Below are 14,470 nucleotides of genomic sequence, written 5' to 3' on the forward strand. Positions count from 1 at the left end.
AAAATGGAGTTTTAACATAAATAGATGTGTGTTTTCTGTGTAGTGCAAGGGGGCATCATCGATTGTATTTGAGGGCAAGGCCCTAGAGTTGGTCAGAGCTGGGTCTGTCTGACCCCTAGATCACTGTGACCCTGGACAGGTCAAAGTTCGGCTTCTGCATTTGTCAACGTGGAAGGAGAGGTCACCTGTCCTCTCAGGTTAGTTGTGAGGATCTAAAGAGGGAATGTTCAGTGAGTACTCAGTGTGGGACCCAGCACATCACTTGAAATAAATAACCAGATTGCTGCGCTTGTAGAGGCCAGCTTAGGTTCACTTTATCTGGAAAGGTTTATGACTTGCAGTCCCAGCCAGGAGCTCCAGGAGCTCTCTGCCCACTTACCGGGGAGCCAGGGAGGCCGGGGATGCCTGGAGGGCCCTGGTGCCCAGGGGATCCTGGGGAGCCCTTGTTTCCTGGGGGCCCCACAGGACCAATGGCCCCCTTGATCCCTTGAAGGCCTGGTTTTCCTTGTTCACCTTGTGGGCCTCGGTCTCCTGGGATTCCCTGATCACCCTGTTAAGGGAAAAAATGAATTAGAATGATCTCTTCTAGAACCATGTTAGCAAAGGTTCTGGATTCATACTGGCATGTGTTAGCTGTGGAGCCTTTGGTAAGTGGATTAAACTCCCTGCACCCTGCTTCCTTTCCCTAAAGGGGGGCTATTAGCAGTATCCACCGAATAGATGATGCTGAGAAGTGAGTTAACTCACTAGAGTGCTTAGAGAGGCATTGGCACTCAGAAAGCACTAGTTCAAAGTCAGCGATGAGCTTACTTGCACCCGGTTGTCAGTCCAGAGTGATGACATTTCTGAAAGTCTACAGTGGCGCCGCCACTTCAGGCCTGGGTCTCCTTTGTGATGACAGAGGAAGAGGGCTGAGAAGATTTCATCACTGAGGGCTTCCATTTGGAAAAGCTTCAGGACGCTCAAAATCTCTCCTAAATCAGGTACTTTATTCTTTTTATGCTTTCTCCTATATGTTTGGTCTTTGTTAGTTTCCATGGGTGTTTTCCTGCACTCATGTTTTACCCATGTGTGGACTTGTGTGTGGGTGTGTACATGTGTGAGTACATTCTATGTCCTAAAGGGACATGACTGAGGAAGGTGAGAAAAAACAGCTTTGGGGAATGTTCAAAGCAGGTGACCGGGGTGGAAGGTCATTACTGAGATCATTTATTCAATAATGTAAATGAACTATAAAAAATTCATTGAATGAGATGCCATAACAAATTAGATGTGCTTGAATCTGAGAAGTTTCTTTAATGCTGACTTTTGAGAAAAAGGCGTTTACTACCATATCAGTTTGCATGTGAGAGTATGAAAGAGGGAGAGAGAGAGATGGAATATAAATGAATGAATATGTATGTATGTTGGCAGATATTTCAGTTTCCATATTTCAAATATTAGTTCCACAGCTCCAGGAGGTGATGATCACACTGAATATGAGAGATCGGTGCATTGACCTGCCCCGTATTTTACTGTGTTATTCTTCTATTTGTGATTCTTCTGCAAAAGTCCAAACTCTATTTTTCCTGATTTAAAAAATAATGAAATGAATGAATAGTTACTGAGATATATCTGATACTAAATGAAGAGATATAGAAAGAAGCCATGTACAAAGAAGAAAAGCATTTGGACCTAATTTAAATTCTACTGCCTTAGTTATAAAAATATATCTCATACAAGTATATCAACCCGGGTCACATTTGGAAATATATCTGAGATGACTAAGACAAAATAAAAAGAAAAGAAAAGAAACAGAAGAACTCCTAGCACACCCTGAGTAGGTGCAAAATAAACACAATTAAAATTATTTATAATTTAGGCACAAGTGAGAACGTAGGGAAAACCACTGGACCATTCAGGTATGATCTAAATCAAATCCCTTATGATTATACAGTGGAAGTGAGAAATAGATTTAAGGGACTAGATCTGATAGATAGAGTGCCTGATGAACTATGGACAGAGGTTTGTGACACTGTACAGGAGACAGGGATTAAGATCATCCCCATGAAAAAGAATGCAAAAGAGCAAAATGGCTGTCTGGGGAGGACTTACAAATAGCTGTGAAAATAGGAGAAGTGAAAAGCAAAGGAAAAAAGGAAAGATATAGGCATCTGAATGCAGAGTTCCAAAGAATAGCAAGAGTAGATAAGAAAGCCTTCCTCAGTGATCAATGCAAAGAAATAGAAGAAAACAACAGAATGGGAAAGACTAGAGATCTCTTCAAGAAAATGAGAGATACCAAGGAAACATTTCATGCAAAGATGGGCTCAATAAAGGACAGAAATGGTATGGACCTAACAGAAGCAGAAAATATTAAGAAGAGGTGGCAAGAATACACAGAAGAACTGTACAAAAAAGATCTTCATGACCAAGAAAATCACGATGGTGTGATCACTCACCTAGAGCCAGACATCCTGGAATGTGAAGTCGTGGGCCTTAGAAAGCATCACTACGAACAAAGCTAGTGGAGGTGATGGAATTCCAGTTGAGCTGTTTCAAATCCTGAAAGATGATGCTGTGAAAGTGCTGCACTCAATATGCCAGCAGATTTGGAGAACTCAGTAGTGGCCACAGGACTAGAAAAGGTCAGTTTTCATTCCAATCCCAAAGGCAATGCCAAAGAATGCTCAAACTACCACACAGTGTCATTCATCTCACAAGCTAGTAAAGTAATGCTCAAAATTCTCCAAGCCAGGCTTCAGCAACACGTGAACCGTGAACTTCCAGATATTCAAGCTGGTTTTAGAAAAGGCAGAGGAACCAGAGATCAAATTGCCAACATCTGCTGGATCATCGAAAGAGCAAGAGAGTTCCAGAAAAACATTTATTTCTGCTTTATTGACTATGCCAAAGCCTTTGACTGTCTGGATCACAAGAAACTGTGGAAAATTCTGAAAGAGATGGGAATACCAGACAACCTGACCTGCCTCTTGAGAAACCTATATGCAAGTCAGGAAGCCACAGTTAGAACTGGACATGGGACAACAGACTGGTTCCAAATAGGAAAAGGAGTACGTCAAGGCTGTATATTGTCAGCCTGATTATTTAACTTATATGCAGAGTACATCATGAGAAACGCTGGGCTGGAAGAAGCACAGCTGGAATCAAGACTGCCGGGAGAAATATCAATAACCTCAGATATGCAGATGACACCACCCTTAGGGCAGAAAGTGAAGAGGAACTAAAAAGCCTCTTGATGAAAGTGAAAGAGGAGAGTGAAAAAGTTGGCTTAAAGCTCAACATTCAGAAAACGAAGATCATGGCATCTGGTCCCATCAGTTAATGGGAAATAGATGGGGAAACAGTGGAAACGGTGCCAGACTTTATTTTTCTGGGCTCCAAAAACACTGCAGATGGTGATTGCAGCCATGAAATTAAAAGACACTTGCTCCTTGGAAGGAGGGTTATGACCAACCTAGATAGCATATTAAAAAGCAGAGACATTACCTTGCCAACAAAGGTCCATCTAGTCAAGGCTATGGTTTTTCTAGTAGTCATGTATGGATGTGAGAGTTGGACTGTGAAGAAAGCTGAGTGCCGAAGAATTGATGCTTTTGAACTGTGGTGTTGGAGAAGACTCTTGAGAGTCCCTTGGACTACAAGGAGATCCAACCAGTCCATTCTAAAGGAGATCAGTCCTGGGTGTTCTTTGGAAGGAATGATGCTGAAGCTGAAACTCTAGTACTTTGGCCACCTCATGGGAAGAGTTGACTCATTGGAAAAGACTCTGATCCTGGGAGGGATTGGGGCAGGAGGAGAGGGGATGACAGAGGATGAGATGGCTGGATGGCATCACCGACTCGATGGACATGAGTCTGAGTGAACTCCGGGAGTTGGTGATGGACAGGGAGGCCTGGTGTGCTGCAATTCATGGGGTCGCAAAGAGTCGGACATGACTGAGCGACTGAACTGACTGATGTTTATTATAGTAAGTTTATTATGAAAACTAGAAAAAAACCTAAATATTCCAGAAAAAGGGGCAAGGCATTTTCTAAATACCTTGGAAAAGGTATATTCAAATACTGGAATAACATATAGCCACTAAAAGGTCCATGTGGATCTAGGTTTACTGACATGGAAAGATGGTCATCATATGTTAGGTGAAAAAAGTCATTTACCAAACAGTATGAATGTATTTTTTAAAAAAGTATATGCTCACTTGCATCGATGAATTAAGCAAATGTGTATATTACCTTATGTATAACAGTGAGATGGAAATAGGTCCAAAATATCAATAGTGCTTATTTCTGTGCAGTGACTTAAGGTAGACGTTCTTCTTTTTTCTTTATGGTTTCTCTATTTTTGTATTTCCTTCAGTTATCATAGATTATTTGTGTGGTGCTGGTGGTGGCTCAATAATCAAGTCATGTCTGATTCTTTGTGATCCCATGGAACCCTTGTGACCCCATGTGACCTGCCAGGCTCCTCTGTCCATGGGATTTCCCAGGCAGGAATACTGGAGTGAGTTGCCATTTCCTTCTCCAAGTGGTCTTCCCAACCCAGGAATCAAACCTGGGTCTCCTGCTTTGCAGGCAGATTATTTACCACTGAGCCACCAGGGAAGCCAGATTATTTGTGTAATGATAAGTAAAATAGACACCAGTACCTAAGAACATGCCCCCCCCGCCGCAAACCCACATGCGCACAAGCCCTCACTAGAACCCCTAAATAACAATGCTCAAGGAACCTGTGGCTGAGTAATAAATCCAATTCTAGCAGAAAACGTTAAGGTTTCTTAGAGAAAATAATGAAGTTGCAACACTGATATCAACAACCAAAACGACACTAACTGCATACACCAGAACTGGCATTACTAGTAGCTCCATATGTCTTTCTCTACCTCTGACCCCAGCCCCTTACTCAACCAAGTATTATTCCCCCAGACTGGGGTTGGGGTGGTCTCAACGACACCTCTGCTCTCTGGGAGGCATGTGAAAATGCAAGGTGACAGTTCTGGAGCGAGGCTGATGGTACAGCGTCTGGTGGGTGGAGGCCAGGCAGGCTGCTAAACATCTTAACAAAGCGTGGGACGGGCACCTACGACAAAGAATTATTGCCCCCAACCGTCAACAATACTGAGGTGGAGAAACCCTACTCTAGGCGAAAAGCACATGGGTGATGGTTACAGTGGGTCATGTATCTGACACAGGAGGCTCATAGGAGCTTTCCAAACTGGGATCACAAACCAGACATAGTTGTGAGTAAAGACCAAGCAGGTAGGTGTATCTGCTATATTGCCTACTGCTGGGTCCTTGAATGGCCCTGTTTTATGCCTGGCAGAGATCTTGGTTCATGTACACCCTAAGGCTTTTCATATCAAGAGATTTCTAGTGGGTCTAAAAATATCACAGTATAATTCAAATGATGGGGCAGTTGTGGAGATGGACTTAACAGTCATAGTAGGAACTTACATACCCGTTCTCCTTTGGGGCCTCTCTCTCCAGGCTTACCCATGATGCCCTGAAAAACAAACATCAGCACTAAAAATCACTGCATGCCAAGATTCCTCATCAATCTACTCCACCAGGAATTCTGGCAGGTGATCTGGATGTAGTTTTGTATTAGAACATTTATTTCCAATGGCATGTTCCATACCTGAACACCTGGTAATCCATCTTTCCCATTTATTCCCTGTAAAGACAAATAATGGTCAGTATTTCTGATTCTGCATTAACAGAAATAATTAAATGCAACAAAAGGGTAAAGTTTCAAGGACTGTATCATATCTCCACTGAGATTTTGGTGAGGCAGTGTGGTGAAATAGAAAACAAAATCGACAGAATTAGCCCCAAGTTTAAATTCTGACTCTATAACTTACAAGTTCCATTTACTTCAGGCAATTTATTTAACCTTAATAGCATCAGCTTCTCTACTCACAAAGCAAGGATAAATAATGGCCTTAAAACGAGGGATTTAGGAAAATAACAGAAAAGGCCTAGCTCTCTATAAACAGTCACCAGGGTTGTTTTCCTCACTTATTCCATTAGGTCCATTCTGAGAAATAAGGCTTCCCATGGTGCTGGGTAGCCAGTATATGATATTCACTCTTCACTTTCAACAATTTTCCTACCAAAGAGGGTCATTCTCAGTAAACGGCCTCTGTTGCTGCTTGAGAAATTTCATAATATGGCTAGAGCCTGATCCTGCTATGAAATAAACTGTCAGCCAGAGACAACTGCTATTTTTCAGTTGGAAAATAGGAAAGGACAGTGAGAAATCTGTAATTGTGCTTTCTGAGAGTATTAAATACTGGTTTCTACTTATTAAACTGGAAGCTTCTCAAACTCTACAAGGCAGTTCCATAGTTGGTAATAAAGCCTCATCCTGCTTGCAGAGTTGTGAGCCCAGGAGAAACCCTGGCTTGGTAGGTATAAGGAAGGAAAGCACTCAGGGTCACATCAGATATTGAGAGCCCCACAGCAGGTCTGTCTCTGAGATTTGATTTGAAGAGGGAGACCACGGTGAGGAAGTGATTTCTCGGCAGCAGGCAGGTGCATGGACTCCCTCCTCTGCAAAGCCTGGGAGACTTTTGCTGGGCTGGGACGGAGTCTACAAGGATGGCTCTCCCGACAAGCAGTGTTTTCACTGCTGTAATCACACTGAATCGGGAACCCAGCCCAGTCCCCCAACCTCCCTGAACATCCTGGGAATTACCTAGAGCACTTTAACTAAGACCATGTTGCCGGAAGCATCGAGTTCTAAGGATTTATGCCATCCAGAAACACAAGCAAAAGATAAAGCTGGTTAAGGAGAGGATGTGAAAGACACAACCATATCATCTGAATAAGAGAAGATAAACCTGGTGTGAAAGTGTAATTCGTGTTTTTGGTGACAATGCAAGAAAATGAACAAACTTATAGATATTTTTTTGTCTTTTATAGTTCACGAGTGACTGTCACATCTGTTCTCTTTTCTCCGCTACTGCTGCTTCGTTGCTTCAGTCGTGGCCAACTCTTTGTGAACCTATGGACTGTAGCCCGCCAGGCTCCTCTGTCCATGGGATTCTCCAGGCAAGAACACTGGAGTGGGTTGTCATGCCCTCCTCCAGGGGATCTTCCCAACCCAGGGATCAAACCCGGGTCTTCTGCATTGCAGGCAGATTCTTTACCACTGAGCCATCAGGAAAGCCCATCTCTTTTCTCTAGGTTATTAACTTGTTCTTTATCACCAGTGGGGGGCGGGAAAGGTCCCAGTTTCAGAAATATTTACAAAAACCTCAATGGATTTACCTTTCTCCGTCTCATTTCACTTATCTGAAAGACCCCTACTCTTCTTTCTAACTCAGGTGTCCATCTCCCACACGCCTGCCTCTGAGCAGTGGCCTGAGGCTGCAGAGGAAGGGGGCCCTTGCTCAGGTGTTCTGGCCTGCACCTGTGGCAGCAGCCCCCAAGCAACCCCTCGGTATTTCTCGACTTGGCTCCTTCTTCCCAAAAGTACCTGCACATATTTCCCTGTCTCATGAGACTTCAAGCGTTACCAGCATTACCAGCCCGTTCCTCATGGTCACTGATGACTTGCACCCTTCATGGAGAAAACAGCAGTAGGGGACCCACTCACTGTTCTGCCTCCAGCCCCACCTACCTGTGCTCATGAGAACTCTGACTTCTGCTCCTCGCTCCTCTTAAGAAGGAGGTTCTGCCCCGTTCCTTGTGAAGACTAGTTTCTACTTGTGAGTCTTCTCTCCTGACTCAGAGCCCACTCTCTTGTATCATCCCCTTTTCAACAGAGTCATTCTTTGTTTATATTTGTGGCTTAGCTGGTAAAGAATCCACCTGCAATGCGGGAGACCTGGGTTCGATCGCTGGGTTGGGAAGATACCCTGGAGAAGGGAAAGGCTACCCACTCCAGTATTCTGGCCTGGAGAAGTCCATGGACTGTATAGTCGCAAAGGGCTGGACACGACTGGGAGACTTTCGCTTTCCATTCTTTTATGAATGGGTCTCTGCTGCTGTGTGTGGATGTTCACTGGTAGCAGGGCACAGTCTTCTCATTGCAGTGGCATCTACTGCTGTGGAGCACGGGCCTGAGGCATGCGGGCTCAGTAGTTGTGGCTCACAGCGTGGGCTCAGTAGACGTGGTGCGTGGGCTTAGTTGCTCTGTGGCACGTGGAATCTTCCCAGATCAAGGATGGAAGCCATGTCTCCTGCACTGGCAGGCAGATTCTTCACCACTAGACCACCAGGAAGTTCTCAAGCAGGTCATTCTTATCACGATACCACCATGCTGTACTCTCTCCCCCATTTCCAAGCCCAGGGGAGAATTTTAAGCTCCCCTGATACTCTTCCATATGGTTTCCTCTCCATTCTCTTAAACACTTGGCTTCCTCAACATACAGAAACTCTCCTTCGCCTGGCCTTCTTCACCTCTTACTGGCTGCCCCTTCTCAGTCCTTCAGCTAGAGCCTTTCCTAACAGCTCTGTTCTCTTCCCAGTTCACTGTGACCTCATTTCATTCAGGCTCAGGTTGAAAGACCCAAATCAGTCTCTGCAGACCTGGCCTCTCCATTAATTCCAGAAGAATATATCCACCGCTTACTTGACATTTCCACTTGGCAGTCTACTAGTGCTTCAAGATGAACATTTTACAGCAGACAACTCCTGGTTTTTCCTTCCAAATTCACCCATCTCCCGTCTTTCTTGCCTCACCAGATGTACCACACTGACCAGGTTGCTCAGACTCCAAACCACAGCTTTGCTGTATCTCTTTCTCACACACTACATCTGGTCCATCAGCAAGTACTGATGGCTCTGCCTTCAAGACACATCATGCCAATGCTTCTTCAAGGTTCTTTCTGCTTCTACCCTGCTCCCTATGGTTGGCTCTCCAGGCATGGTCCTTGAAATGCAGTCCAGTCATTACCTTACCTGCTACAAATGCTCCAGTGGGTCTCCATCAGACTTCAAATGAAACCCAAACTCCATCTCTGACTCAGAAGTTCCTCACAGTCCGGCCACTGCCTGTCTCTCCCTCCGTGTCTTTCCTGCTCTCCTTCAGCTCACCTCACTCTTGACTTTGTGCCTTCTGCCCTTCCTTCAACACAGAAGGTTCTGCTAGCCTTTCTTTTTTCTCGAAACAATGTCCCCTGTCCCCACCCCTGCTGTCTACCTGACCTCCCCAGGGCTTGAGCTCTCCTACCATACAGGGTTTGCTCCAGTGCTGGATGCTGTTTGACTGCCCTATTGAAATGCTACTCTGGGGCTTCACCCTGCTTAGATCATATTCTACCTTAATCATGTATGTTTGTTTCTGGTTCATATCCCTACATTAGAGTATAAATCCAAGGAGCTACAAGCACCCAGAACAGTGCCTGGCATGTCCTAGGTGCTCAAGAAGCATTCACTGACTGAATAAATTGCTTTTTGCAAAGCTCCCTGGGAATGTGATGGCATCTGAGAGTGCCTTACAGGGGCTGGGATGGGGAGTTGGCAAAAGGCAGGGGAGAGGAGGTAGAGATTGAGACTAATGTTAACGGATCGTCTTCCATGGCAGGCACTGGACATTGCACCATGTCATGTGACCTCAGTGACTCACAAACGCTTGGAGTTATATTGCAAACCCAGATTTCCCTGACTCTAAACTGTATATACTTCCTGTTTTTTCATGTTGCTTCTCTGGGGAGATTGTGGCCAGGGGATGCCCCAACCCTGAGGTTTCACAGGGACTGATCAGCCCCCTGAATTCTGTGCTGTTTGGTCACCTTCAGCCTCCCTTCTCCTAACAGCAGCCCACTCCCACCCAGTCCATGGCAGAGGGAGCAGGGACTTCTATAAAGAGCACCCTGTTTATTCCTCTATACACCCCTCCCTCAGGGTCCAGCACACCCTTAGCACATAGCAGGGATGAGCTGAGTATATGTTGACTTGAACTGAATTAATCAGAATGACTGTTACAATGTCACATTAATATTATGTCTCAGTAGCCAAGAGCTCCTTTAGGACATGAGTGGGTGAGTGTTTGGCAGTAATTAACGGAGGCGTAAGAACAAGTCCACAGATAAAGGAGGGTACCTGAAGACAGAGCCTCTTTCTACTGTAGCTCTACACACAGGTGTTAAATCTGCGAGTCTGCATATTTCAGGATATGACAGGCCATTTCATTTTTCACTCCGCTGAGAACATTAGACCCAAGAAATAATGAGTCTAATTTCCTGACACTTAAAATAAAAGGCCTCACTGTTCCCATGGTGATTTAAGACATACTCACAGGGAGCTGGGCCCTCAGGGAGAACCACACCCCAAGAAGCCATCAGCAGAACTGCTTTCACTTCCTCAGAAACTCTATATTCAAATCTCACTTTCTGAGGTGACAAGTAAAGAGGCAGCGCTGAGAATTTTTCTTAAACAAGCAAATTTTAAACAATGAAAAAGACTTACAGGCTTTCCTGAGGGTCCTTCTGGTCCAGGGAAACCTACATCTCCAACAGGGCCTCTCTCCCCCTGTAGACATGTCCATAGACAAACATTAGTTGCCAAGAAAAGCATTAGAACTGCATGTGGTAAACACAAGGACAATCACTAAGTCAGAAACAGGCAACTCACCGGTTCTCCTGGAATTCCTGGGGGGCCTGGGGCTCCGGGTTTCCCCTGAGGAATCAGATTACCAGGAAATGTTAGGAGCTAAATTACTAAATAAGGCCACGTGTTTTCCTTCCTCACCTGCGTGTGTAGCACCTGTGCTGCAGGTGTGGCTCTACACTGATGCACCATCCCCACTGGTCAGTCTGTGGACCACACTCCACTGTGCAGATAGGAAGGCAGTCCCTCAATCCATGTGTGGGTGTGTGGTGGGGGATGGGGGAAGGGAGGATAAGAATTATGAAAATGCTTTCATCAGTGTTTTATAGTTTTCTATATATTGGCCTTTTGTTTCTTTAGGTAAATTTATTCCTAAGTATTTTATGACTTTTCCTTGGAAGAAAAGCTATGACCAACCTAGACAGCATATTAAAAAGCAGAGACATTGCTTTGCCAATAAAATTCCATGTAGTCAAAGCTATGGTTTTCTCAGTAGTCATGTATGGATGTGAGAGCTGGACTATAAAGGAAGCTGAGGGCCGAAGAACTGATGCTTTTGAACCGTGGTGTTGGAGAAGACTCTTGAGAGTCCCTTGGACTGCAAGGAGATTCAACCAGTCCATCCTAAATGAAATCAGACCTGAATATTCATTGGAAGGACTGATGCTGAAGCTGAAACTCCAATACTTTGGCCACCTGATGCGAAGAGCTGACTCACTGGAAAAGACCTGCTTGCTGCTGGGAAAGATTGAAGGCAGCAGGAGAAAAGGATGACAGAGGATGACATGGTTGGATGGCATCACCAACTCAATGGACATGAGTTTGAGTAAGCTCTGGGAGATGGTGACGGACAAGGAAGCCTGGAATGCTGCAGTCCATGGGGTCCCAGAGAGTCAGACATGACTGAGCGACTGAACTGAACTGAAGTATTTTATTCTTTTCATTGCAATGGTGAATGGGATTGTTTCCTTAATTTCTCCTTCTGTTTTCTCATTGTTAGTGTATAGGAATGCAAGGGATTTTTGTGTAATCTTTCCTGGAGAATGTTCTGTGTGCACTTGAGAAAAAGCTGAAATCCATTGTTTTTGGGTGAAATGCACTGCAGATATTAATTAGGTCTAACTTGTTCATTGTAGGATTTAAAGTTTGTGTTTCCTTGCTAATTTTCTGTTTGGTTGATCTATCCATAAGTGTGAGAGGTGTATTAAAGTACCCCAATATTATTGTGTTCCTGTTAATTTCCCCTTTCATACTTCTTAGCATTTGCCTTATGTATTGAGGTACTTCTATGTTGGGTGCAAATATATTTATAACTGTTATGTCTTCTCAGATTGATCCCTTGATCATTATGTAGTTTTCTTCTTTGTCTCTTCTTTGTCCCTTCTTTGGTCTTTATTTCAAAGTCTATTTTATGTGATATGAGTATTGTTACTCCAGCTTTCTTTTGGTTTCCATTTTCATGAAATATCTGTTGCCAGTCCCTCATTTTTCAGTCTGTATGTGTCCCCAGGTTTGAGGTGGGTCTCTTGTAGACAAAAACAAAACAGGGGTTTTGTTTTTGTATCCATTCAGCCAGTCTTTGTCTTTTGATTGGAGTATTTAACCCATTTACATTTAAGATAATTATTGATAAGTATGATCCTGTTACCACAGATGTAGAAATATAGCATGTTCGTGGACTGAAAGAATCAATATAGTGAAAATGAGTATACTACCCCAAAGCAATCTGTAGATTCAGCACAATCCCTATATCAAGCTGCTGCTGCTGCTGCTAAGTCGCTTCAGTCGTGTCCAACTCTGTGCGACCCCATAGACTGGACTATGCAGCCCACCAGGCTCCGCCGTCCCTGGGATTCTCCAGGCAAGAACAATGGAGTGGGTTGCCATTTCCTTCTCCAATACATGAAAGTGAAAAGTGAAAGTGAAGTCGCTCAGTTGTGTCCAACTCTTAGCAACCTTATGGACTGCAGCACACCAGGATTCTCTGTCCATGAGATTTTCCAGGCAAAAGTACTGGAGTGGGGTGCCATTATATCAAGCTACCAATGGTATTTTTCACAGAACTAAAACAAATAATTTCACAATTTGTGTGGAAACACAAAAAACCTTGAATAATAATAACAAAAAAACTTGAATAGCTAAAACAATATTGACAAAGAAGAATGGAACAGGAGGAATCAATCTTCTTGACTTCAGGCAATACTACAAAGCTCCAGTCATCAAGACAGTATGGTACTGGCACAAAGACAGAAATAATGGAACAAAATAGAAAGTCCAGAGATAAATCCAAGCACTTATAGACACCTTATCTTTGACAAAGGAGGCAAAAATATACAATGGAGAAAAGACAAGTGTTGTGCTAGGAAAACTGGTCAACCAGTCAACCACATATAAAAGAATGAAACTAGAACACTTTCTAACACCATACACAAAAATAAACTCAAAATGGATTGAAGATCTATATGTAAGGCCAGAAATTATAAAACTCTTAGAGGAAAACATAGGCAAAACACTCTCTGACATAAATCACAGCAAGATCCTCTATGACCCACCTCCCAGAGTAAAGGAAATAAAAGCAAAAATAAACAAATGAGACTGAATTAAAAGTTTTTGCACAATGAAGGAAACTATAAGCAAGGTGAAAAGACAGCTTTCAGAATGGGAGAAACTAATAGCAAACAAAGCAACTGATAAAGAATTAATCTCCAAAATATACAAGCAGTTCATGCAGCCCAATACCAGAAAAACAAACCCAAACAAAAAGTGGGCCAAAGAACTAAACAGCCATTTCTCCAAGGAAGACATACAGATTGATAATAAACACACAAAAAGATGTCCAACATCACTCATTATTAGAGAAATGCAAATCAAAACCACAATGAGGTATCATCTCACGTGGGTCAGAATGGCCACCATTAAAAAGTCTACAAACAATAAATGCTGGAGAGGGTATGGAGAAAAGGGAACTCTCTTACATTGTTGGTGGGAATGCAAACTGGTACAGCCACTATGGAGAACAGTGTGGAGATTCCTTTAAAAACTGGAATTAGAACTGCCATACAACTCAGCAATCCACTGCTGGGCACACACACAGAGGAAACCAGAATTGAAAGAGATACATGTGTCTCTTTCAATTCTGGTTTCCTCCGTGTGTATGCCCACCAGTGGGATTGCTGGGTCATAAAGCAGTTCTATTTGCAATTTTTTAAGGAATCTCCACACTGTTCTCCATAGTGGCTGTAGTAGTTTGCATTCCCACCAACAGTGTAGGAGGGTTCCCTTCTCTCCACACCCTCTCCAGCATTTATTGCTTGCAGATTTTTGGATCGCAGACATTCTGACTGGTGTGAAGTGGTACCTCATTGTGGTTTTGATTTGCATTTCTCTAATAATGAGTGATGTTGAGCATCTTTTCATGTGTTTGTTAGCCATCCATATGTCTTCTTTGGAGAAATGTCTATTTAGTTCTTTGGCCCATTTTTTGATTGGGTCGTTTATTTTTCTGGAATTGAGCTGCAGGAGTTGCTTGTATATTTTTGAGACTAGTTGTTTGTCAGTTGCTTCATTTGCTATTATTTTCTCCCATTCGGAAGGCTGTCTTTTCACTTTGCTTATATTTTCCTTTGTTGTGCAGAAGCTTTTAATTTTAATTAGGTCCCATTTGTTTATTTTTGCTTTTTTTTCCAATATTCTGGGAGGTGGATCATACAGGATCCTGCTGTGGTTTATGTCAGAGAGTGTTTTGCCTATGTTCTCCTCTAGGAGGGGGGTGGGAGGGGGGTTCATGTTTGGGAACGCATGTACACTCGTGGTAGATTCATGTCAATGTATGGCAAAAACAATACAGAATTGTAAAGTAAAATAAAAAATAAATTAAAATAAAATAAAATAAAATAAAGAGATACATGTATCCC

General features: G+C 43.3%; 1 protein-coding gene across 1 annotated transcript in view; it reads right to left on the reverse strand.

The window, feature by feature from the left end:
• Nucleotides 1-275: 275 nt before the first annotated feature.
• COL19A1 (collagen type XIX alpha 1 chain) overlaps nucleotides 276-14,470 on the reverse strand; it is a 351,927-nt gene continuing 337,732 nt past the window's right edge. The window contains exons 40-44 of the mRNA XM_040262167.1: nucleotides 10,581-10,625; nucleotides 10,416-10,478; nucleotides 5,638-5,673; nucleotides 5,458-5,502; nucleotides 276-550 (exon numbers count right to left, since the gene is read on the reverse strand). Of these exons, the coding sequence (XP_040118101.1) occupies nucleotides 329-550; nucleotides 5,458-5,502; nucleotides 5,638-5,673; nucleotides 10,416-10,478; nucleotides 10,581-10,625 (411 nt within the window). The 3' untranslated portion in view covers nucleotides 276-328. The remainder of the gene's footprint in view (nucleotides 551-5,457; nucleotides 5,503-5,637; nucleotides 5,674-10,415; nucleotides 10,479-10,580; nucleotides 10,626-14,470) is intronic.

This window comes from Oryx dammah, unplaced genomic scaffold (assembly GCF_014754425.2).
Source record: "Oryx dammah isolate SB20612 unplaced genomic scaffold, SCBI_Odam_1.1 HiC_scaffold_19, whole genome shotgun sequence".
In the NCBI taxonomy this organism is placed as follows: Eukaryota; Metazoa; Chordata; class Mammalia; order Artiodactyla; family Bovidae; genus Oryx; species Oryx dammah.